This window comes from Gouania willdenowi, chromosome 8 (genome assembly GCF_900634775.1).
Source record: "Gouania willdenowi chromosome 8, fGouWil2.1, whole genome shotgun sequence".
Lineage (NCBI taxonomy): Eukaryota > Metazoa > Chordata > Actinopteri > Blenniiformes > Gobiesocidae > Gouania > Gouania willdenowi.
Window position 1 is genome coordinate 30936384 of NC_041051.1, and position 27192 is coordinate 30963575.

The 27192-nt window shown below is 36.5% G+C and overlaps 2 protein-coding genes across 2 annotated transcripts; one reads left to right on the forward strand and one right to left on the reverse strand.

Moving 5' to 3' along the window:
- Nucleotides 1-81: 81 nt before the first annotated feature.
- Nucleotides 82-7966, reverse strand: hsd17b14 (hydroxysteroid (17-beta) dehydrogenase 14). The gene is made up of 9 exons (XM_028454569.1): nucleotides 7808-7966; nucleotides 7683-7721; nucleotides 6072-6169; nucleotides 5046-5112; nucleotides 4212-4303; nucleotides 3972-4076; nucleotides 2994-3061; nucleotides 1726-1822; nucleotides 82-1063 (listed from the first exon to the last, which is right to left on the reverse strand). The coding sequence occupies exons 1-9, from the start codon at nucleotides 7887-7889 to the stop codon at nucleotides 917-919; spliced, it is 795 nt and encodes a 264-aa protein (XP_028310370.1). The 5' UTR covers nucleotides 7890-7966; the 3' UTR covers nucleotides 82-916.
- A 1312-nt stretch (nucleotides 7967-9278) lies between these two features.
- kcna7 (potassium voltage-gated channel, shaker-related subfamily, member 7) lies at nucleotides 9279-26066 on the forward strand. Its single transcript, XM_028454568.1, has 3 exons — nucleotides 9279-9584; nucleotides 12486-13174; nucleotides 20586-26066. Exons 2-3 carry the CDS (start codon nucleotides 12521-12523, stop codon nucleotides 21510-21512), a joined length of 1581 nt encoding a protein of 526 aa, XP_028310369.1. The 5' UTR covers nucleotides 9279-9584; nucleotides 12486-12520; the 3' UTR covers nucleotides 21513-26066.
- Nucleotides 26067-27192: the final 1126 nt, after the last annotated feature.

Sequence of the window (27192 nt, forward strand, 5' to 3'; positions counted from 1 at the left end):
AATAATAATACAAATAATATATCAATAAAATCCCAACTGTTTGAATTTTTTTCAAATAAATAACTTTTACTTGTGAAACAGTTTTTGTTGATATTGAAATATTTTATTTATTATTATTCATCAGCACAGCTTTATTGATAAAGTGTGTGGAGGCGGGAAAACCGATGAGCTTGAAGTTTTCAGGGTTATTAAAGGACATAAAGCTTGACACTGATTGGTCCATTCCAGGGGCGTGTGCTGGATTTTACACTTGATCCAGTTTCCAAATATTTGGTTGAGGGAGGGAGTCACATTGACCCACAGGGTAGATTCTGTCAGTCTGCCTCAGGGCAACTGTGGCTACAACAGTAGTTTACCACCACTAAGTGTGGAGTGAAAGAATAATCCCTTAATTCTGTAAAGAGACTTTGAGTGTACAAAAAAGCGCTATATAAAATTGATGCATTATTATTATTATTAGATTAAAGTCACCGTCTGAGGTTTATATCTTAGTTTTTGTCTCTTGAGGTTAGTTTGCATCACATTTGTGGTTGATTTGTATATTTATGATCATTTTTATCTTTGATTTCTTCATTTCTTCAATTTGGATTCATTGTTGATTCATTTCTAAATGATTTAAGTCTCTTGTTATTTTTAATGACTTTGTGCTTGTTTTGCATGACTTAGGTTGTTTATTTGCATGTCTTTGATGTTTTCTTATAGTTTTTTAATGCTGCATTTGTTCTAGTCATTTCTTAGCATCTTTTCTCTTCTGTTTTCATCTTTTTCCTGTGGTTCTGTGATGATAGTTGTGCATCTTGTGTTGAGATTTTGAGTAAACTATAAAACGTGTGAGTTTAATGTGAGAACCGTCAGTGTTTGAAGGTTGGGGCGTGGTTTCATCCATGAAACAGGAAGTGTGAGGCAGACGCAGTCATCAGGAGCAGATCTGACTCTTGAAGCCGTAGTTGAGTTCAGCTCCTCCGCTCAGCAGGAGGTCCACGCCCGTGCAGAAAGTGGCTTCAGAGGCCAGATACAGAGCAGCCAGACCGCACTCGTCCTCTGTCCCCATGCGACCCATCAGCTGTCAGAGGAAACATTCATAGAAACAATTCATTTCTGGGTGTTTTCTTTTGAAAATTTTGTAACGAGCATCAGTTGATGCCAGGGTTGGGGTCAATTATAATTATAATCACGTAATTTATAATTAATACAATTATGACAAAACATTGACATAAAAAAATATGATATTGAATTTATTGATTATTTAAAAGGGACAATGCACATTAATAAACAGATTTAGCCAAAAGAGGCTATTTTTCTTCTGGTGTCTGGTGAAACAATGTACAAAAAAATAAAAAAATAAAATAAAGATGTGTAAAAATGTGTTGCATTCACAATTGTAATTAAATTGTATTTGATAATTGAGTTTGAAATTGTAATTGCCATGAAAATTCTATAAAAACTGTCAATGATATGCAAAACTGTGGAACTGTGTTCAGTTCTACACATATGTAGTTAACAATTATTAAAATATGTTTCATATCAAGCTTTCCCACATTTTACCATAAAAAAAAAAAAAAAAATCAAATCGAAGGGTTTTAGAATCACAATAATTGTAATTAATTATCAATTACATGACTACAATTATATAATTGAGCCCAACCCTGACCCACACTGAGTGAGTAAACTGGTAAAAGGGCGTCCCACCCATGGGTGCACCCTGTCACCCCTCATTGGTCTGACCTGATTGCTCTCTCCTGCTTTAATGGCTTCTGCAGCCGCTCCAGTCTGAGCGGCTAAATCCAACCATAACGGCGACATCACATTCCCTGGAGAAATACTGGACAGAGGATTGGACACAGTTTAAATTACAGACTCGTCTAAAGTCCAGTGTGATCATTGAACAGTTACAGACCTTTTTTTTTTTATCCTTAAATGACTAAAACAATGATAAAAATGCTTAAATTCAGCAGAAGTAATTTAGTCTAAACCATGGCTGATTGTAAGGTAGGGGCGGGAAATTATGTTCAATCAGCCAATCAGAGGTAGCCACTGTATGGGACAAAATAATAGCTGGAAAAAGTGATTTTAAGCCAATAAAAGCTTTTTTCTTTAGTTTGAGTCAAATAAAAAAAAATTTAGATGTATTTTACCCCCTGAGGTTAGACTAAAACATAAGATAATTCAGATGACTAATTAATAAAACAACATTAAATCATTATCAGAATTTCTTTGTCTCTCTCTCTCTCTCTCTCTGTGTGTGTGTGTGTGTACAAGATGCAAACACACTTAAAAAAACAAAACTGAAAATTAAAAATATTTTGGTGAATTTAATTATAAAATGTGATGTGTGTGAATCACTTTCTCCCCTTTGTGTATATAAAATATAGGTTTTTTTTGTAATATTTTATTAAAAAATAAATAAATGTAGTTAATCAGCACGTGTTTTGATGTTTAAAGTCATAATAGTTACAGTTTAACTGAAGAAAATACACCGTTTTAATCTTTGATTCTTGAATGTATCTGTATTATATTTGTATTATTATTTTATCTTAGTTTTTTCTACTGTAATGTATGCACTTGTATTTAATCCTTATTTAATTAATAATTAATTACATTTTCTTTTACTAAATATTACTATTTTATTCTATTAATTTGTATTATCATTTATTTTATTTCTTTCTTTGTCTGTGTTATGAAATGTATTGATGCCCTCATAAAGACAGTTTAAGTGTCTGTATTGTGTTTGTTTAGAAATTAATTAATTAAATAAATAAATAAATAAATAAATAAATATATTCTCATTTAATTAATAGTCTCTTACCTAATTATATACAGGCCTTTTCACTTTCTTTCTTTAGTGTTTATTCTTTTTATTTGTAATATTTTCCCCTGGAATAAAAAAAGTATTTCTGATTGTGATTATAATTTTTTAAAAAGTTAAGAAAAATGAATATGAATAAACTGATGAGAGTTTATAAACATAATTTAATAATGTATTAATTAATCACCTGTTCACTCTCACATAGTAGCGACTTTCATCCACAGCCATCGCCTTTGTCATGGAGAGGATCGCCCCCTGGTGGACAAACTACATCATTACATCAGTGCTTTTAAAGCAGAGAACACACATATATATATATTTACAGCAAAATCACACACAAAAAAACCATGAAACCAAAACATTTAATTATAAAATATATAAAACATTTCCTGATGAAATAAATAAGTACACGGATAAATAAATCTAAAAATGTCTCCATCAATTAGTAAATAAGAACATGAATAAATATGCACATAAATAGTAGAGACATACACTAAGTAAATAAATACATAGATACGCTAATAAATAAATATAGTTAATAAATAAAATAATACCGTTAAGTACATAGATAAATAAATCAAAAATATGTAGATTAATAAATGCATATATGGATAAATATGTCCACAAATAATCAATAAATACACTAAATAAATAAGTACATATATACATTGATAAATACATAAATAAATATTGTCAATAAATAAATAAATACCGGTAAATACATGATAAAATATAAAGAAATATGTGGATGAATAAATACGTATATGAATAAATATTTACATAAATAAACGATGAATACACTAAATAAATAAGAACATATATACATTGATAAATAAATAAATATTGTTAATAAATAAATAAATAAATACACTAAATAAATAAGTACATAGATAATTGATAAATAAATATAGTTAATAAATAAATAAATAAATACCACTAAGTACATATATAAATAAATCTAAACATATGGAGATAAATAAGATATACCGTACATACATACATATTTATAGCAAAATCACACAAAATAAAAAAAAAAAATTCATATAAAAAAACAATTACAAAATAAAAAATGTAATGTTAAAAAAAAAAATAATTTTCTTTTCTTAGGGGTATTAAAAAATACTATATATATATGTGTGTGTGAGTCTGTTGGGACTATTTTCACCTTGGTTGCCACGTAAGTAGCAGCATCTTTCTGACCGATGGTTCCGACCAGGCTGGAGATGTTAATGATATTTCCATGACGTTGACGCAGATATGGCAACGCGTACTGCAGGAGACAGAGACACACAAACATCAACCCTGATATAATAATTTACCTTCTGACTAAGTCTGACTCAGTCTGACTAAGTCTGACTCAGTCTGACTAAGTCTGACTAAGTCTGACACTGAGTGCAAGCGTTACTTTGGAGGCCAAAAAGTAGCTGACGAGGTTGAGGTTGAGCAGATCTCTGAACTCGTCTGCTGTGGTGTCGTCTGTAGCTTTATGAGGAGGGTCTGAGGAGCAACAGGTCAAAGGTCACATCGATCACATATGAAATATTCCTAAGTGCCTTTGAACAATCATCCGTCTCATAAAACATCAAATAAAATCAATAAAACAAGCTTTGGTAGAAACCAGGGTTGGGGTCAATTACAACTACGTCTCCAATTATCGACGATCAATTACAACTCAATAACAATTACAGTGACTGACATTTTTCCCGATTACAATTGTTTTTTTCCTCCTGAAATCCAATTACAATTAGGCTACATCCTTAATTACTAAAGTTAAATTATAATTAATCACAATTACTGAGCCTGAAATAAATAACGTAATAAAAGTTAACCTTCCTCTTGTGTTAGCTTCCTGTTAGCATCTCTAATGAAAACAGGTAGTAAATCAGCTGTAAAATACACTAAAAACCAATATCTATCATGTACTTTATTTCCTATCTATTGATTACCTTGTTAGGCTTCATAATCAATGAAAATATAGGTTTTAATATTTTTGTTGTGGGCTTCTGAGCCTTTTTTATGTCAGCATATTCCTCAATTTAATTTTCTTTAAATGGTAAAATGTGGGAAAGCTTGATATGAAACATATTTTCAGTCAAGTCAATTATCTAAACTCAATTACAATTTCATCACAATTACGACAGCAACATATTTCAAAAATTTACAATTACAATGATGTCATAATTGCAATTAACCAGAGAAACCACATGGATGTTTATTAATATTTCACGCAGACACTCACGCCAGCCGGCGTTGTTGACCAGACAGTCGATGTGTCCGTGCAGCGTCACGGTGTGGGCGATCAGACGCTGAGGACACACAGACAGACTCAGGTCACGTCTCAAAACAAACTTTATTGAGATTGTTTCAGATACTTCAACCTATTTCATCAATTTCCATCTTATCTTCTACATAATTTCACAGAGGGTTCATTGGCTAGGCTAATGCTAGGCTAGTGGTAATGCTGGGTAAATCAATCAATCAATCAATCAATCAATCAATCAATCAATCAATCAATCAATCAATCAATCAATCAATCAGTCTTTATTTGTCAATGCACGTGTTTCAGAGCTACAAAATTACATTTCATTTTCATCCCATCCAAGACACAGAGCTGTGGGCTAAGCTAAAAGCTAAGCTATTGCTAGGTTAATGTTAATGCTAAACTACTGCTAATGCTAGGTTAGTGCTAATGCTAGGTTAATGTTAATGCTAGAGTGATGCAATGCTAGGTTAATGCTAATGCTATGTTGATGCTATTGCTAGACTAATGCTATGTTGATGCTATTGCTAGGCTAATGCTAATGGGAGGTTAATGCTAATGCCAATTTTAGACTAATGCTATTGATAGGCTAATGCTAAAGCTAGGTTGATGTTAATGTTAATGCTAAGATAATGCTAAGCTAATGATATATTAATGCTAATGCTAGCGAATGCTAACTTATGAAAATATTAATGCTAACTTATGCAAATACTAGCTAATGTAAATGCTATCTAAAACTAGTGCTAAGCTAATGCTAAGTTAATGCTAAGCAAATCCTATGCAAATACTAGCTAATGTTAATGCTAAGCTAATGCTAAGCAAATGCTATGCAAATACTAGCTAATATTAATGCTAAGCTAATGCTAAGTGAGACGTGGCCTCGCACCTGCATCTTAACTTGCATTTTCTTCAGGAAATGCAAATAATCTAGTTTTATTTAGAAAAGGATACTGAATACATTAAGACAATAGTAAATGTAGACATAAAGACATAGACATTAGACACCTTGATGTCTTCTTCCTGTGAGACGTCACAGGACAGAAAGGAGCAGCTCCCTGCAGCTGATTGGTTGAGCTCAGCCTGCAGGGCTTCACCTTCTGCAGCTGTTACACAGTGAAATATTTACTTTTATTATGGTTTATTCATGTATCAGGCATGAGCACAGAGACATGATCCAGAAAGATCATAACAAACATGTCAGATTAATGATAATAATGATAAATAAATACTCAGAAACCTTCAGTTTATAACAAAGTGTGACAGATTTAACAAGATATAAACCTTTAACTTGTGTTTTATTGACGTTATTCACAGCGACAGAGCTGAGTTTGGCTTTGGGCTCCATTTAATCTGCTATATTCTTATTTATTTTGTTGTTTTCAGCATGTTTGTTGGACATTCTCATGAACTGAGAATGTATTTAAAAATAAAACGTTTGCATGTTTTATCCCCCCCTCTAACTCTGTGTAACTTTAGCCTCATTTAAACAACACGTATGAACATAAACGTATGTTGGAGTCGTTACATTTTTAGTTTTATACTTCAAATAACTTTAAAATCTACTAAATTGTTCTGCTGGGTAGTAGTTAATTTTTAAAATTGTATTTCCTTATTCTTTATTGGCTTTCACTTACAGTTAAACATTTTTCAAGGCCGTGACGTCATCATCTTAAGGTCACGTAATAGTTTGGCTTTTATTTTGAAGCTGAGGAAATCCGGTTCCTATCCACCGCGTTCCTAGGGGGCGCTACTTCCTCTTAAAGCAAGGGCGTCAAACTCATTTTAGTTCAGGGGTCAAATGTGGAGCAGTTTGATCCCAAGTGGGCCACAGATTTTATGCTGGAAAACGAATAATTTCAACATTATTGTGCCATAGTTTGCACTTCTACGTATACATAAAATACTAAATATGTAAGAAACCGACCATATCTAAGCAATAAGTGATAAATATCAGGCCAACAGGATATTCACTTTAAACTTCCTAGATATTGTGACATATTTCTATTAAATTAAGGGAATATTATGTCATAATTTGAGGAAAACTGAAGGATTTTGTAAGAATTTTGTGTTTTTTTTTCCAACAATTTAACATTAAAAATGACTGCAATCATGTGATATAATTATCGTGAGTGTTGTGTCTCATTAACACCATAATTAATGTTTTCTCTGTAATCTTGACTTTCTCCTGTGGGCCCAAATAGATGCTCCAAAGGGCCGGATTTGGCCGGCGGGCCATGAGTTTGACACATTTATTTCTCTTCTGGCTCAAACCACACAAACTTCAAAACTGCTTTAATTTGAAAATGTAACGATTTCCCAGGAACCATTATAGTGTTAGGAAGACACGTTTTATCACACAGGAAGTAGTGCCCACATGTGGATAATAGATCATTAAAGACAGAAAAGGTTATGATTTTTTTTTTCAAATTGTTAAACTTATATTACATGAAAAAAAGAGACTTAAATTTTAATGTTTGCCGGTGATTTTAGGTTTCTACGCTCGTGAACGCGATAACCTCACTGCGCATGCGCACTCTGAAACCAACAATCCCTAAATAAATAGGTGAATAAACATTTAAATAAATCAATAAGAAGAATATGCTTTATTTTACTGACCTCCTCTTGCACAAAACACCACCTTGGCACCATTTTCCACTAAAAAAAACGAGAGAGAAGAATATTGTGAATTGAAATAAAAAGAGGAAGGAGCACTGAAGGCAACATGTGACGCCCTGGTTTACCGAACACTTTAACGATTCCTCTGCCGATTCCTTTGGACCCTCCGGTGACCACAGCCACTTTATTCAGATAGCGGTGGAACATTTTTACACTCCTTTGTCCTCGGTTTGTTTGTGAAGTTCGAAGTCCTCAAAAAATCATGGGACCCACTGCGGTGCGTTCAGGTGCAAGCAGAATAGTGGGAAACTTCCACACTGTAGGAGGTGGTATCAATTTACTGTATTAAATGTACATGTACACATTACTGTAGCACCACAGTGAAAAAATTTTATATTTGGTGAGATAAATAAATTATTAAATAAATGAGTACATAGAAAAATTAATCCAAAAAATATGTACATAAATTAGTAAATGTGTGTATAAACAAATATGTACATGAATAATCGATAAATACACTAAATACATAAGTACATAGATACATTGCTAAATAAAAAAATTAAGTTAATAAATAAATAAATACCGGTAAGTACATAGATAAATAAATTCAAAAATATTAGCATAAATTAACACATAAATATATGAATACATATATACATAAACAATCGATAAATACACTAAGTAAATAAGTACATACAATAATACATAAATAAATATAGTTAATAAATAAATAAATACTAGTAATTACATTCATATATATATATATATGTACATACATTAGTAAAAAAGTATATATTTACTATTACTATTTTTACTATTTCAGACTCTGGGTCCATAAAAAACATAAAAGGTCTAAAAAAGGCACTTATACCATATATATGAATAAATATGCACATAAATAATCATTATATACACTAAATAAATACAGTACATAGATACATTGATAATTAAATAAATATACTGTAGTTAATAAATTAGATACTAGTAGGTACATAGATAAATAAATGCTAAAATATTTACATAAATAATAAATATATGAATAAATATGTAATCAATTAATATGCTAATAAACTAAATCATAAATAAGTACATAGATAAATAAATAGATAAGTGCATAAATAAATATGACTTAAAAACATAAAGAGAAAATGACAAGACATAAAAACATAAAACAATGAGACAATCTGGCATAAAGACAAAGAAATAGGAAATAAGACTTAAAGACATGAGGACCTAAGAGCACATATGTAAATAAACAAGAGTATAAAAATAAATCAAATAAAAGGAATTGACATTAGGAGAAACAGAAAACAAACCCACATTTCTCTCTGAATCCAACACCTCATCCCTCATGGGTACATTTGATATTAAATCATTCCTTCACATTAGCACTATACACACACGACTCTGCACAATAATAATAATAATAATAATAATAATAATAACTTTCCTTCAATGCAATCATTAGATTTCATGAATTAAATACTCCAGTTCAGTTTCATGGCATTAATCATCCTTGGGTTGAAAGTGGGGCACCCCGATGCGTGCAAACATGCACAGTATGTTTAAGAGGGTGACATTCACTGAGGAGGGGGTTCAGACGGGCCAGAGAAGTCAGCAGGCTACTCCGAGTAGCAGTAGCAAGCTCCAGGATTGAATTTCCTCCCCACAGCATTCCCAGCAGGAGAGGCCGAGTGTGAGAGAGCAGCAGGTGAAGACAGAGAGTGACCCACAAACAAGCCTCACTCTGTGGATTTCAGCACATTAACACCACAGTGGCCTCTTCCTCCTCAGCTGGGGGCACCGATGAGGGCGAAAGAGGCGCAGAATGAAGAGAAGATCAGGCTGAGGAACCTTTGGATGTGGAGGTTCAGCAGCAGAGCCATGGAGGTGTGATCAGAGGTGAGAGGACCAAGATCTGTGTGTGTCTACAATGTGATTTAACAGAATAACATAAGAAACAAACTGCTGAAATGTAATTTACAGAGGTGTAAAGAGTACTGATATATAATCTACTTAAGTAGAAACACTGTTACTTGATTGAAATTGTGCTAAAGTTCAAGTAAGTCATACATAAAATACTCAAGTACAAGTAAAAAGTAGCTCAATCTTATTACTCAAAGTAAAAGTTACGAGTTAATTTCACCATCTTTCATAAATCTTGCCACGGTTCCCTTTTAACAAAAGTTTGTCAAAATGTACAATTATAATTTTTTAAATGAAATAACACCAATGAATTAAATTCCAAATAAAAACAATAATCAGGCTCTAAGTATAGCTACATTTATAAACTCTGAAACTGAGAAAATAACCTGCATTTAATGCCGTTTTGGTGCTGTACGTTATGTTTAATCTGATTGTGATGCATTTGATTGTTGTCTGGTCGTTTCATCTTTTTGTAGTTTCACAATGTATGTTGTTAAAAAATAACTCAGTAACGGTTGGGTGTAGATTGTAGAAATGTAACCAATTACTTTGTTTAAAATGTACTTAAGTACAAGTAAAATTACTTATTTAGAAATACACTAAAAAAAAGTACAAGAACCCATAAAAGCATCTCAATTACAGTAACGTGAGTACTTGTAAACAATTACTTTCACCTCTGGTAATTTAACAGACAATTATGAGAAATATAGATTTAGATAGATTTAAAAAAATATCTAGAGTTCTTTTTGTAAATAAAGGAACTGAGAAGATCTGTGTCTATAATGTGAATTAGAAATAAAAAAATAGAATACACCTTTATTAATCGCCAGAGGGGAAATTCACAATTGCAGCAACACAGTAAATACAGTATGAGAGCAGAGAGTAAGAACAAAAATAAATATAAATACTAACGTAGAATAAAAGTGCAAAAAATGTAACAGTCTAATGTAAGAACTATCGAAGAGAAAACTGCTGAAAATATCTAGAAATCTGTCTTTAAATAAACTTTAACAGACAAATATGAGAAATATAGATCCAAAAATGTATCTTTAGTTCTTTCTGTTAATGAAAGCCGATGATTTAAATATGACAAATATAGTAAACAAGTGTTGAAATGTGTCTGTATCTGTAAAAACTAAGAAGATGTGTTTGAAAAATGTGCTTTAAAACTGAATATCAGAAATATATTCAGGATATCATTGTTTAAATGAAATAACTGAATCAGAATTAGTTTCTAATCAGGATTTAATAGTGAAATATTTTAGTATTAGTTTATTATAGTATATTTGAGCATCAGAACATTGAGGCATGCTACTTTAAACAAACAGTTTAAATATAACTACATGATGAAAAGCAGTTTTTGCCTAAAATCATCTGAACATTTTAATGTGGAATTTATTGAAATGCTTCAGTAAGTAAGGGCAGAATCCACAAGTTAAAATAAAGTTATTATGCATGTTGTCTTTTTAAATATTAGAATGTTCTGACCTGGTCCTGATTGTTGCTGTGGTCATTATTGTTGTGTCAGCATTATAAGGGTGTAAACACAAATAAAATGTCTTACTTAAAGTTTATATTTTATACTAAATAATAATGCCAAAACGTGGTGAATTGTCAGAGTTGTAACTGTCAAACAAACTCATAAAAGTCAGAAATGGTGACGATGATACGCAGTGATGTGAGGCGTTTCTGTGTTAGTTAGGAGGATTTGAACCAAGGACCTCACTGAGGTCAGAGCATCGTAATGATCTAACCTACCTTCCCCACATGTAAATTACTTTAAAACAATTAAATTAAGTAAAAAAAATAAACAGTTACATTAGCCTGAAAAGTAACTTAATGACATTTTACTTCATGACGTCAGTGTGAACAAACCTGACCCACAGAGAGATGGTTAGATACTGTAAATACATGAATGGTTGGATGGATTGATTGATGGATGGATGGACGATGAATGGCTGGACAGATGATGGATGGATGCACAATTGATGGATGATGGGTGAATTATGGATGGATTAATGAATGGTTGGATTATTGGATGGATGAATGATGGATGGATTATTGGATGAAACAATGGATGGTTGGACAGGTGATGGATGGATGAATGAATGGATGGACTGATGATGGATGGATTAATGGATGAATGATGGATTAAATAATGGATGTTGGACAGATGATGGATGAGGAATGGATGGATAATGAACGGATGATAGATGGATCACTGGATGAATGATGGATGAATGAATGGATTCATGGATGGTTGGACAGATGATAAATGGATGGATGGTTGAACAGAGGGTGGATGGCTGAATGGATGGATGAATGGATGATTGGATATATGACGGATGGATTATGACTGGTTGGACAAATTATGGATGATGGATGAATAATGGATGGATGAATGGATGGTTGGAGAGATGATGGATGTATAATGGATGGATGGTGGCTGGATTATTGAATGGTTGGACAGATGATTGATGATGAATGGATGGTTGGAGATATGATGGATGGATGAATGGATGGTTGGACAGATGATGGATGCATGATGGATGGATAATGGATAGATGGATGGTTAGACAGATGATGGGTGATGGATGGATAATGGATGGATGTGGCTGAATTATTGAATGGTTGGATAGATGATGGATGGATTAATGGATGGTTGGAGATATGATGGATGGATGAATGGATGGTTGGAAAGATGGTAATGTATAATGGATGGATGGTGGCTGGATTATTGAATGGTTGGACAGATGATGGATGGAGGAATGCATAATGGATGGATGAATGATGGATTGATGGATGATTGGGCAGATGATGGATGATGGATGGATGGATGATGCTTATTAAACTCTGTATATTTTCTGTCTCCTGCAGGAACATCAGTAATTGAGTGAATCCAGGTGTGAGTGATGGAGGACCAGGACACAGAAGGTGTAGATGAACAGAAGAAGGACAAACGAGACGTTGACGACGTCTCTGATGAAGAGAAGAAAACCAAAGACCAGCACAACAACATGGAGAAGGTGCGTAGGGAGAGCCGGCGACTGTGCCGGAGCGGCTGGGCTCTGAGCGAACGCTTGGCCATCAACGTATCGGGGATGCGTTATGAGACTCAGATCCGGACTCTGGCCCAGTTCCCTGACTCCCTGCTGGGAGACCCCCGACGACGCTTTCGCTACTTTGACCCCCTTCGCAACGAACTCTTCCTGGACAGGAACCGCGTCTGCTTCGATGCCATCCTATACTTTTACCAGTCGGGTGGACGACTGCGGCGTCCAGCCAACATCCCCCTGGACATGTTCCTGGAGGAGCTTCGCTTCTACGAGCTCGGAGAGGAGATCATCGACAGATTCAAGGAAGATGAGGGCTTTGCCAAGGAGGAGGAGAGACCCTTGCCCAGTAAGAAGTGGCAGCAAAAGATCTGGATGCTCTTCGAGTTTCCGGACTCGTCCGGTGGAGCTCGGATTATCGCCATCATCAGCGTCATGGTCATTGTGATCTCCATCCTCATCTTCTGCCTGGAAACTCTGCCCGAGTTCAGAACTGAGAAGGAGCGGAGGGAGGTGAGACACAGCCATGTGGATCTTTACTCCATACTCAAAAATGTTCAACTTGTATGGCTGATTATCGCTAAAAAACAACAATTATTACCCAAATGTTGTCTTTGACTTTGTTCACAGACGTATAAAGAATAGATCTGTTCCTGTCGCAGTTAAACGACTAAACATACAAAGCAAACATTCCATTAAAGGATCTTCTACTGTTTTAACAAATGTGGCCTGAAACCTTTGAAATGTCCTTCTTAGAAGATCTATACCTAACAAAACACATCATTTTGCCCCATATTCATTTTTTTATTAACTTCATTAATTGAAATCATGTGATTGATGATGTCACACGGCCCCACTTCCTGTAAACATCCCATTGTTTTCTATTGGAGTGAAGCGTTCAGCCTGATTTTTAGATCATTTAGCAACTTTTTCGGTCAAAATGTCAATTTATGCTGCGTTTCATTGCTCTAAATAATCAGTAAATGTTAAACATGCCGATGTAAACCTCCTTTGTTTACCAAAGAGGATTATACTGACTATGAGGAGTTAAACTCAGGGTTATACTGACTCTGGGGGGTAATACGGTAATGTGTGCTCTGGTGTTTGGTTTTGGAGTCAGTAACCTCCCCGAGTCACTTTATTTCCTCCTCAAACGCAAAATGAATCAATAATGATTAAACTAACATAAAAACAGTGTTAATTTTGACAAAACATTTTCATTTAGTTTTAGTCGAAGTCTTTTGACTAAAATGTAAGCATTAGAATTTGTGCTTTTGTGTGAAAAAAAGAGGAAGAAAAGAAAACAGAAAAAGAAAAAGTAAAATTAAAATAAAGAGTTTGTACATTTAAAAAATAATGTTTGTAAATACACATCGATCACATCAAATCTAGATCATACCTGTCAAGTTTTGGATTTGAAAATAAAGGAAATTTTCTGGTGCCCACTACCAGCCGTCCCACCCGCCCAACCAAGCTCCAGTATCCCTTATATTTTAATAAGGTGTACAAGAAATCTAAAATACCCACTTGTCAACCACTTACTAAATACAATTATGTGAATAGAATCTGGTAGGTCGACCTTTATTAACACTGAAATGCTGTGAACATTCCTACTAGGGCTGGTGATATGAACCAAAACTCATATCTCAATATATTTTCTCAAATTGCTGATATATGATATAAATCTAGATAATTTTATCAAATAAAGTCTGACCAGAAAAACAATTCTGGGTTAAATTTGCTGATGCAAAATGCTACACACGCCCATTTATTAACAAACAGCTGATCAATATGTGTCACTCATTAATCATCTAACTGAGCTTTACATGTTGTTCTGAGAAGTAAAAGCAGTGACTCTTAAAACTAGTATTTTGTTTCATATGATGTATGAAATATTATAGTTTTCTGTATCGCCAAAACAAAAAACTCGATACATCTTGAATCTCGATATATCGCCCAGCCCTAATTCCTAAATTATAAAACAGCCTAAATAAAAACATAAATGTGTATATGAAGCACGTGTTTATTTAATATACTTACAGTTTATATACAAGTCAACATGTTGCATATTTACTGTTAATTTAACATTGCTTGTCTTTAAGTTAGACATTAACATTTTATTCTATTATATATTTTATTATAATTTCTCATGATCACTCATGTGGTTCTCTGGTATTCACTAATGACTTATTAGACACATTTATTACAGACTTTACATTATTTAACACTTTATAAACAGTGTATATTTGTGGAGCTTGTGATTGGCTGATTTTTCATGGTGACTTACGTGGTTCCTTCTGCTGTGGTAGACGTTAAAATCTCAGTTATTAATCTAACAGAACGTGTAACTGTGTCACATCCTGATGGTCTTTATGAAGGTGAACTTGACAATGTATTTACACGAGTTCTTTGTTTTTTTCACTGGAACGTCTTCATTCATCATCTCTGTTCTGAGTTGTTTCCGGGTTTGTTGCCGCTGACGGCACTAATCTAATCTAATTTAATCTAATCTAATCTAATTTAATCTAATCTAATCTAATCTAATCTAATCTAATCTAATCTAATCTTGCGAGAACTGACACTCAGGCCATTTCAGATGTCAGTTCTCGCGAGGCTAGTGACGGCGTTCAGTTTAGTGAGGCATCTTTTAATTATTATTACATTAAAATATGGGATATTTACGGGAAAATACTAATACGGGAAGATGGCGGGAAAGAGGTGTAAAATAAAGAAGTTTCCAGGCTAAAACGTGATACCTGACAGGTATGATCTAGACCACATGAGTTCTGATTGGATTTCATCTTATGTGAAGAAATTGTAGTTTGGTTTTAGTTGAAGAAAATAGCATTTATATTTTGATTTTAAAAAGAAATCTGTTACTACCTAAAAAAGTCACTTGAAAAATTTAAATTATGACGAAAATATTTAGTCAACCAAATTACCACTGCATAGGGTTGTCCGTAGATGTCTGTACACTGGGGGTAAAACACGTTTCTCTTCTGGGACTGCTCTGAGCGAACAACGGAGGAGGAAAAAGGTCAGAAGCAGATCTGAGAGACGCAGTCGACTGGGAATGTGAGGCTCTTGGTGTTTCATGAGATTATTTTGGACTTGTCATTAAATCTGATCCACTCAGACTGAGGGGAAGGAATGGCGGAGATGAGCAGATCTCCATCCCCAGCAGAGCAGAGCGCTAGGATGGAGATGCTACACCGCGCTGTCAGAGCCAGCAAAGACTTCCAGAATAAGTCACATCAAAAGTTGAGAGAGGAGATCGAGTGCGAGACGGCGCGAGTCCAAGGCTTAGATTCGAGCGTGAAGGCGAAGGGAAGCAGAAAAGCTTGTCTCACGTTACCCCGAGGAGACCTGATGGGCTAATTATAGAAGACGGACAAGCAGAGAGGACATCAACACACAAACCAAGGCCAGATTATTAAATGCTGTATGACTCACAGGCTTCACTCTGAAAACGGCATGGAAAGACAGCACCGGATCAACTTTTCTGTTGACCAGCGTCAAATTAAACCGTGTTAGCAGTTACTTACTGCCCCCTCCTCGCCAAAGGGGGCAGTAAGTAACGATGATATATTGGCAAGTCGTGTAGATCAGTGGTTCTCAACCTTTTCAGCCTGCAACCCCTAAAATAAAGATCCTAGAGATCGGGGACCCCCACTGTAGCTGAAGGTGGTTGAACACAGACATGAACATTGAAGAACAGTCATGTGGAGACAGGACCATCTATAAGGGGGAATAAAGGGGAGAGATTTTTGGGGTCCATCCATAAAGTCATCAAAATGATGGTCCATTGTTCTATGAATCTGTGATAAACACATTTTTTTATTTATCTGAATAATATCCACTGTTATCCAGGAAGTTTATGAATTATTTTTGTGCCCTAGTATGTAGTCGTCTTAAAGATGTAAATCCTTGTTTTAATCAGAAAACAATGGGTTAAAAGTGAAAAAGGTGGTGAAATGACATTTTAAAAAACAGAAAGGGGGGGGGGGGTTAAAGGGGACAATAGGTCAACATATGTGACATTAGGTGGGAAAAGTGGTGGAAGGGGTTTTTTAGTGGCAAAAATGTCTTGAAAGTGAGAAAAATGTGCAGAAATTTGATGGAGAAGTGGCAGGAATAGGAGTAATGTAGCAAAAATGCAATAAAAAGAGCAAAACTGTGGAAAGAAAAAGTTATGAAAATAGGTTAAAATATGGCAAGTTTGGAGCAGTTGCAGAAAAATGGTAAAAATAAGCAAAAATTGTTCAAAACGGATCCTTAGTTTCTTGAAGGCATCTGGCAACCCCCTCCCAGTGTCTCGTGACCCCAAATAGTGTCGTAACCCCAAGGTTGAGAACCCCTGGTGTAGAGTGATGGTAACCAAATCATGTACAATCTGTGCTGTGAAGTTAAGCTGTTAAAACCTGAGGAAAGTAACACTGTGCATCAACAGCAGCAAGCTCCGCTAACAGAAGTGGGTCACCAGTTACAAAGGCCACCACTTAAAGCTGCAGTATGTATATTGGAGCGATCAGTAAATCAACGCGAATGCTTTCGTAGTGTCACAGCTTGAGCTCTTTTATTCCTTATAACAGTCACAGCAACATGATTTAAACTTATTTCAAACTTAAATGACTTCTTTTGGTTTTACATTGGGTCTCGAAATGCGGTTGAAAAATAGTTTGCCCTCTCGCTCTCTAGCCAAACACACTGGTCATCATTACACCTGTGCTCGCGTGATGTCTATATATACTGTAGAGTAACGCCCTGTGACATCATCATTCCATCATAATCATGATAAACAGTATTTCAACTTCTAACATCAGCCACATGATTACAAGATACTCAGATAAATAGCACATGATGAAAGCCAAAATGGTAGAATGTAGAATTGTCTCTTAGCGGTATCTTCGTGAACGTGCAGAACTGTGGAGCTATTAGTGACTTTTTTCTCATTAGAGACTAGTGACAAATACAGGAACTTTATCTTATGTTATGTTATACATGAATGCACGTATCACTGTAGTTACTGCCCTGAACAGCGGCTGCTGCCATAAGCTCCTCCCCCTTCACACGCGCTAGCAGTGATCTTAGCTGCCGCTCAGAGCAGATTGACAACCACCACTCGCAAAATGAATTACATCTGTTCTCTCCACCTTGGATATGCTTCTCTTAGGTTTACATGCGATTTATCCCATCTGTTCTCACTCTCCCTCCGAAACCAGTAAGTGGGGTAAACCTCGGGATCTGCGAGAACTCAAAGCAGACCTTCGAATAGTTAGTTCCGACCGAGTATGTTTGGGAATTTATTCTGTTGCTTCTCCACGTCACTCTTCCTTTTTCCGCTTGCTTTGGGTGTAACCGTTGTGCCTAACACGGCGATGGGGACTTCTTCTACTGGAATGTTAGCCATTGCACTTTTATTACAGAGGACGTGAACGGGTCTTTAGTTGGGCAGCCAATAGTTACAGCTCATGGAGTAAAAATACCTCTTTTTGGCTGAAAAGTCGCATCACGCTCCTGGATTTCTAAAGTTCTTATACTAAGCCAAGAGAAGATGTAAATTACACTGTCCAATCAGAACACTTAAAGGTGATTATTGTTTTTTGACCAAATTAAGGTAAAAAAAAGAAGAAAAAAAGAACTTCCATATTGCAGCTTTAAACCATGACACCACCTGGGGTTTCAAAGTGTGTTCCAACTCCAATCTGTAAAGAAGTCTACGTTTTAAACCACAGACAGTAGACGACGACACTCTCCTTTAAATACTTCCCAACTTCAAAATAGTGATCAGATCTAAATGTTTTATTTTTTTATATTATCAATGTCAAGTCGTTAGATTACAAAGCTTTTCTTGATTTTTGCTCTCAGTGAATACGTTCATAAGCTCCCTCAGAGCTGTATCTGTGTGGACACTCACATTAAAGACACCGACGGACCGGAAGAAACAAAAACCTTACGGTTTATTTCTACTTTATTGGCTACTTTTAAGCAGAACTAATGAAATCCAGAACATCCATCCAGCTGTAAATCCTCCTTTCCTAAAGTTTTAATAGACATTTTACTTTCAAAGGGTTTGTTTCTTCAGCTGGTTATGATATTTAGAATCTGTGTGGTAATCCTGAAGGTATCAACACAAATCTCTGCCACGGTTTAAATCCTAAATTAGACATTTTTGATCGTTTCTTGGATTTGAACCTGGTGAATGAACCCTCAGGAACCTAATCCATCTTGTTAAAAAGACACTAACGCCCAGTCATTTCAAACCTGCAACTTCTTCCCACGAAAAAAAATCGACGTGGACGAGCAGCTGGACTACGCCGAGTGTCAGATTCCTGCAACACGAGCCCGGGTCACACAAACGTAACGTGTGTGTTTTGTACGTTTAAATATAGAAAGCCTGATTTATATAAAAGTCTGTTAGATACACTGAAGCCGGGCCGAGCGTAAACATGAGAGGAGGAAAAAGTTAACACAGTATCAGTGAGCTCACTGATGACAGATGGCATGCTTTGAATGTGCTGAGGGCTTCTTCTCCTGTTTTCTCTCTGTTTACACGTGTAAACATCATCTCCATGGAGCCGTTTAGCATCGCGCTCCTCTTCTCTCCAACGTTCCTAATCCCAAGTTTAAAAAGGCACATGTTTATTAGATTAAACCTGTCACTTCTTCTGTGGTCCATTAACGCCGGGGCTTTGTATTTATGAGACAGTGATTGTTTGAATATCCCAAATATCAGCAGAAATGCTCACAGAGCAATAAAACAGGGGTGAGGGATTCCAAGCAAAGCCAGTTTTGGGTCACAAAGACCTGAAGAGACGCAATAAAATGTTAAAAACTCAAATAGGGCCTCTTTTTTCTCTGATCACAGATACAGAAACACGGTATTAATTAACTTCCTGAAACATAAATAGTTCCAAGAAACTGATCTTCATGTTTTGGGAAAGACACAGGCAACGGCGGCCCGGGGACCACATGTGGCTCTTCAGTCTAATTGTGTGTGGCCCCCAAAGTCAATTAAATAAAAAAATACTCCAAAATCACACTAAACTGCAAAAAACAACAGCAAAAGTAGACAAAATAACAACTAATATATACAATACAACAAAATTGACTCCAAAAACACAATATGACAATAAAACTGACTACAAAATCACACAAAATGACTACGAAAACACATAAAGCAACAACAAAAACACACTTAATGACTGAAAGAACCAGAAAAAAGCCACAAACACATACAAAATAAGCAAAAAATTATACAAAATGAAAGAATAAACAAAATGGCAATAATTAATTATCCAAAAACTCAAAACAACAGCAAAAGCTCACAAAATGAAAAATGAACGTACAAAATGACAACAAAAATACACAATACAACAATTGACTCCGAAAACACAATATGGCAACAAAAAGGCACGAAATGACTCACAAAACACAGAAGACGACAACAAAAACACACCTCATGACAGAAAACTAAAACAAACACAAACAAAATCACAGTAAAATATACAAAATAAACGAGTATACAAAATTACAATAAAAATACACAAAATGAAAGAAATTTTTTTTAAAACTGCAATAGGAAAAGTACCCAAAATGACTATAAAAATACAAACCTAGATCCTAAAACACAAAACAACAGCAAATGCTCACAAAATGAAAAAATAAATACAGAAATACAACCAAACACTTTGTGGTTTCCTGTGTTAATGGTCACATCAGTTAATATTCTAGACATTGACATGAATGTTGATCATGTGACATTTTTTATTGTAATTTCCTAATGAATAAATATAACTGATCAGGTTATGGTTCTTATTCAAAGTTAATGACCTAAAATGACCAGCTAAAGTAGATAATTTGAGTAGATTAATAAATAATAATTGTGGGTCAAACTGTTCTGTTTATGTCTTTGTCATTGCAGCAGTTCACCAGCATCCCTCACCCAAGTGTGGTGAACGAAACCATCCTAATCCCACCCGGGTTCACCCCCTTCATGGACCCGTTCTTCATCGTGGAGACCGTCTGCATTTGCTGGTTTCTCTTTGAACTCGTCATGCGCTTCATCTCGTGTCCCAACAATATGCAATTCTTCAAAGACATCATGAACATCATTGACTTCCTGGCCATCATGCCTTACTTCGTCACTGTGGGCACGGAACTGGCCAAAGACAAAGACGCCCAGCCCTCGGTGTCCCTGGCTCTGATCCGGGTCATCCGGCTGGTGAGGGTCTTCAGGATTTTCAAGCTCTCCCGTCACTCCAAGGGTCTGCAGATCCTCGGGCAGACGCTGAAGGCCAGCCTGCGAGAGCTTGCCCTGCTCATCTTCTTCCTCTTCATCGGCGTCATCCTCTTCTCCAGTGCCGTCTACTTTGCAGAGGTTGACACGCCTGAGAGCTTCTTCACCAGCATACCTGAGTCCTTCTGGTGGGCGGTGGTCACCATGACGACGGTGGGCTACGGCGACATGTGCCCCACAACGGTGGGCGGGAAGCTGGTGGGCTCCATGTGCGCCATCGCTGGCGTGCTGACCATTTCTCTGCCCGTTCCCGTCATTGTGTCCAACTTCAGCTACTTCTACCACCGAGGGATGGAGTGCGAGGACACGCGGGAGTACCACCACATCAACACGGCACTCTGGGAAAAAGAGGGAGAGGACGACGATGGAGCCGATGAAGCCGATGAAGCTCCTGAAAACACCGGTGACTACACGCCTCTGTACTTGGACAAACGTGCAATCTGTCCTCCACTGAACGGGAACCTGCTGACTGGGCTTTGTGTGGGACAAGCAGCTGGAAACCAGTGGGGGAGGAACTTCTACCTGGAAGAGCCTCTGGTCACTCAGGTGTGACGGGCAGATGGACTCCATACATGGACAATCGCTTCCTTGGTTCAAAATCAGGAGAAGATCTGTATTTCTGTAGAAAACCCTTACTAACGTGTTAGCTAAGAGCGCCTGCAGTTGTGGTGTAATGGTTAAGGAAGCGAGCTTGTAATCAGAAGATCACTGGTTCGAATCCAACCTGTCACTGTGGGATGTTGAGCACGTCCCTCAATCCATCACACTACTTGTGTTGTACGCCGCTTTAGATAAAAGCGTCTGCTGACTGAAATTGAAATTAGAAAGAAAATGACAAGAGGAAACACTCACGCTACTGGTTATTTAGACACAGAAGAGTCAATAAGGGAAAGTGCATACAACTAATAGGAGGGGGGACTTACGTAAGGACTTAGGGTGCATTCACACCGACGGATCCTAAAGTGTCTAAAACACTGTAGGATTAATTTGCTCTGATAGTCCTCCTCGTTTGGTTGGTGTGAACACGCAAACAAAGTCTAGAGCGGATCAAACACACAAGTTCATTCTGCCAGTCTCGTAGCATTTCCAATAGAAGTTTAGAGCGATTAGGTGCGTTGATGTAGAGTGCACGACATTGTGTGTGATCAGGAGAGCATTAAAAGCACCAAAAGCACTGCAACTTCTTGCCGCTAAATTGTTGAATGTTGTGAAAGAACAAACGAGAAGGAAGAAGTTTCTTCACACTCTTAAGCACTGGCTTTGACCCATAGATGAGTACCTCTTCTTGGGGTTTCTGTTATTATGCCGAGAGAAATCTCTACTCCAGTAGCGGCCCCTTCAAGTGGTTAGCTCATGCAACTGCACCAGATGCTGTTTGGAGCAGATCAGACGTTACGCTCGGAACGCAAACCAAGCCAAACCAAGGTGATGAAATTATCACATGTCCTCCGACTATTCGGACTGGGTCCGGGTCTAAATCGGTTTACAATGAACGCAATAGTTCTTTGAGCGTATCAAACACAGGAAGTATCGGTGATGACGTAGCGCTCATGTCAGTGTGGGTGATTAGGAGAGCCAGTGTCAGCGCAAAACAGGGCTTTAAAACCACCAAAAGCACGGCAACTTGCTGCTGCTCCATTGTTGAATGTTGTGAAAAAACAAACAGAGAAGGAAGAACTTTCTGTGCACTCTTAGGTGTTGGCTTTGACTCATTGTTGAGAGCCTCTTCTTCAGGTTTCCGTTTCTCTGCCTAGAAAAGTCTCTACTCCAATAACAGCGTCCTCAAGTGATTACCTCATGCAACTGCACCAGAGGCTGTTTGGAGTAGATCAGAAGTTGAGCTCTGAACGCAAACCGACCCAAACCAAGGCAATAAAAACATCACCTGTCCTCCACATGTTTGGACCGAGTCTAGGTCCAAACCGGTGTGAAAGCACCCTCTGTCAGTGTTGGAGCATTTCAAATCAAAGCCTAGAGCAATTATATGCGCAGTGAATGCAACCGCTCTCGGAGCGGATCAAACACAGGAAGTATCGGCGATGACATAGCGCGCACCACACTGTGGGTGGTCAGGAGAGCTGGCGAGGGTGCAAAACAGGGCGTTGAAACCACCAAAAGCACAACAACTTGTTGCTGCTCCATTGTTGAATGTTGTTAAAGAGAAAGAAGAAGTTTCTGCACAACCAGTGTGATAAAATGATCAGCTGTCCTCCGCTCATTCCGACCAAGTCTGGGAGTAAACCAGTGTGAATGCACCCTCAGATTTTACTTTTCAAAATGTCCTCAATTCTGTTTCATTTTCTCCTTTAGAAGAGTATACTGGTTTGTAAACTTCTCTGAATCATACCAAACTGTTATTTATTTTATATTAAGGTAAATAGTCTTTTATATAACGCTTTATAACCATCGAGGTAGTCCCAAAGCGCTTCACAATATCAGCTCATTTACCCATTCACACACCAATAAGCTGCCATGCAAGGCTAGTCCACCATTGGGAGCAACTTAGGGATCAGTGTCTTAACCAAGGACGCTTTGACACATAGTGGTATAGCCCTGGGATTGAACCTCTGGATCAGAAGACAACCCCTTTACCACCTGAACCACAGTCGCCCAATGTGCTTCAGATGACTCACGGAAGTAAGGAGAGTTACGCTGGATACTGGACACTAGACACCCATTTTCCTTGGAAAAATACAAAAATAGAAATGTGTGATATTGTCCAAAATGTGTGAGGGTTTACTCTGTCTCATATAGATATTTTTATGAAATATTGAATGAAATCTCGCACAGTCGTGTGATTACGACAAAATTTGACATTTTCGCTGCTACACTTTAGATTTAGTCAAACGTTATTTAAAGTATTACTGTGACATTTTGGGGCCTGATTTTAAATAAACAAATAAAAAGAAAATAATTCAAGTTGCTTTTTCTGTTTCAGAAAGTGAATTCCCTACTTTTGGTAAGACAAGTAGCGTGTATTAACAAAAAGTCTAAGATGAGATAATCGTTTATTGTGGACATTTGGTTATTGTAAAAGACATCAATGCACATGGTTGGTGATGACTTCTGTACATCATGGGAAACGTGTGCTACAAACCCCAAAGAAGTCCTACAGGTAGAGGAAAACAATTTCATGTCATTGTGTAACACATTGAATAAACCAATGGAGACCTGACGTTTGGCCACGAATGGTCACAACGTTTTATCTTCAACCGCTACAGACGAATCAAAGAAGATCTGAAACTGTTGACATAAGACAGGGGCGGAGCTTTGGGACTGTAATGCGTGTGGTTGGAAATTCACATCCATTGCTGCAGTTCTCGATGAGTCACTATGGTGACTCTGCAGTGACGTTGTCGATGTAAACTTATGACCTCATGTATTGCCTTCATGCTTGTATGAGTCAGGCGGACTCTGTGATGTGGAGGACGGACAGGAAAGACACTGTTTATTTAAATGTGTTAGGCTGCTGTTTTATTTGGAATAAATAAGTCAATCCTCTGACAGCATCTCCACATGTACATGAAACAGTTTGTACTTCCACCTTCCAATTAACACTAAAACATGCTGTAGATTCAATTGATTGAAATCAATGCAGAAGTGAATGAGTGTGTGAATGTGATCATCTTTAGCGCGACATAAAACTCAATAATATAATCAGAGTTGAGCAATGGCTTTCTACTATGGTAGATTTGAATAGATATTAGTTAGAGAGGTCAACATGTAGTGTATAACACTTATCATATCTTGCTTTGAATTTGTTATTTTATCATTATGGCCACTTGAAACTTACTGAATATTTTTTTTTCCCACTGAACGCTTGACTTTAAAATGAAGACCTTTTACTCTCTACACCACAAGTGTCAAACTCAAGGCCCGGGGGCCAAATCTGACCCTTCAGACCATTTAATTTGGCCCGCAGGATTAAGGGTCTAAATGACCAAATTATTCAGTTGTACATATCTCAGCTCAAATATCTAAATACACAAATTCAATGAAACTCCACAATATTTGGAGAATTGCAATTTCCCCCTGATTTTTTCACACGACTGCAATCATTTTAAATCAAAGAACTCAATTTCCTGAAATTATTTCACATTGTTTCCCCAAATTAAATAAAAAAATTGTCACAAAAAACTGATAAATGCCACCTATTGCTTGGGTATTCTTGCCGCCTTCCGTACTTTATGTATCATTTATGCGTCGTGTAAAGTAGAAACGTGACGACATTAATATGTTAAGGTTTCAATTATTTCGTCAACTTTTTTTTTACTTTGATCTCCTGACATGTTTCGACTGTTAACTGTCAGTCTTCCTCAGAGGCGTCGGTTGATTGCTGTGATGTGTCCTCAGGAGTATCAGGACACAATTATTCAAAAAGAGGACAAAACAAACTTGCTGGAATTATTATGGCCCACTTAAAATCAAACTATTGTATTTGGCCCCTGAACTAAAATGAGTTTGACATTCAGAAGCAAAAATATTTCAGCAGATATCTGAAGCATCTGTCCATGAAACCCAATCAGGAACGATTGAACGAAGTCTCTCTCACTGTTCACACTCTGACTTAGAGCACGGTCTGCTGCACATGTCAGATATCTACAGCAGATAAACTTGTCATTTCTTCCCGAGCAGCCGCTCACACGTTAGGGCAGAAGTGCAGCGATCTCTCATCAGGTGGCGATGGTGCAGACAGAGTTCATGCAGTCAATGCTCGGCTGGTGTGTGTGTGTCTGTCTGTTACACAAAAATGGATACTCCGCTGATGACATTTCTGTCAGGGAGAAAATGAGGATGTCTGACACTGACAGTCCAGGAGGAGGAGGAGGAGGAGGAGGGGCCTCTGCAGTCACACGCTTCTGTTTTACCGAACGCTACAGTTTGAAGGCCTGATTAAAATCAACTTTGTTTTTGTCAAGGATAATTTAGGCCCTTAATCTTTTACTTTACAACAGACATCGGCAACTACGGCCCTCGGCCCAATGTTGTGCGGCCCCCGAAGTAAATGCACCAAATCACAGCAAGAACTTACAAAATGGCAAAAAATACCATAAATAACAACACAAATACACAAAAATGACTTAAAAAAAAAAAAAAGGCAGAAAATACATTAAATGAGAACAAAAATACACCATAGGCAACTAAAATACACTAAAAGGACTCCAAAAACTCACAAAATAACCAAAAATACATTAAATGAGAATAAAAATACACTATAGACAACTAAAACACACAAAATGCAAAAAAATTACATCAAAATTACACTTAAGGAAAACTAAAATATACAAAAATGATTTAAAAAAAACCCCAAAACAACAACACAAATGCACAATTATTACTTTCAGAAAAATATAACATAAAAAGAACAAGAAAAAACATTTCCACTGCAAATCCTAATTCGGGCCATTGAATGCTCACAGTTTACGTACTGTTTTGCCTTCATTTAAATCAAAAGCAAAGTTTGTCCACACATCTGTTCTTCTGTCTGGTCCATGATTTGACATTTTTCTCGTACAGTTACAAACATAAATTCCTGTCATTCATTCTTCACTGCCAGAAAGCACACGAACCATTTTACTTCCTCAAAACACAATCACACTCGCTTGCTATTGGATCACTCACAGGCTGGTCCCGCCTTCTTTGCAACAAAAGTAGCTTTTTGATTGGTTTCCTTCCCAACTAGTCCAAAGCTTCATTTAGTTGTGATAGGATTAAGTCCTGTGTGAATAGGATAGTTTTGTTTTCATTCCTTACCAAAAATTACAATATATTTGTATATAATTTACATTTATGTGTATTTTTTTTCTCATTCAGTAACCGTTTTGTTTTTTTTCACATGAAAAATGTCACCGAAAGGACACAAAAGACTCCAAAAACAGGAATAACACAATTTATGAAAAAAAAAAAAAAAAAAAAAAACAAGCAAAATGACGGGAGGAGGGAAAATGAGATAAAAGTGATGCCGTTTGGAAGGAAATATGAAAGGGCTGCTGCACAAACTGTCAAAGAAAATGCAAAACAATTGTTTTATTAATTGTCATTCTTTTTTTTATTTTTTTATTTTTACATTAAAAAGCTGCATGTCAAATGGGTTTATTGCATTTACTGTAATTGTTGTTTAAAAGTAGAAAATTGTGTCAGTTTTCAGCCAAAGACGTTTAAAACTGTTCATTGGAGCATTAAAAAAAAACATAATCTGCTTATTGATTGCTGTTTTCTGATTGTATGTTCA

Bases quoted from the DNA above. Each gene is read 5' to 3' on its own strand.
- kcna7 (XM_028454568.1), top strand. From the start codon at position 12,521: ATGGAGGACCAGGACACAGAAGGTGTAGATGAACAGAAGAAGGACAAA. The intron at 13,175-20,585 runs GTGAGACACAGC...TTGTCATTGCAG, and splicing joins CTGAGAAGGAGCGGAGGGAG to CAGTTCACCAGCATCCCTCA.
- hsd17b14 (XM_028454569.1), bottom strand. From the start codon at position 7,889: ATGTTCCACCGCTATCTGAATAAAGTGGCTGTGGTCACCGGAGGGTCC. The intron at 4,304-5,045 runs GTGAGTGTCTGC...GTTGCTCCTCAG, and splicing joins GGTCAACAACGCCGGCTGGC to ACCCTCCTCATAAAGCTACA. The intron at 3,062-3,971 runs GTGAAAATAGTC...TTTGTCCACCAG, and splicing joins CTACTTACGTGGCAACCAAG to GGGGCGATCCTCTCCATGAC.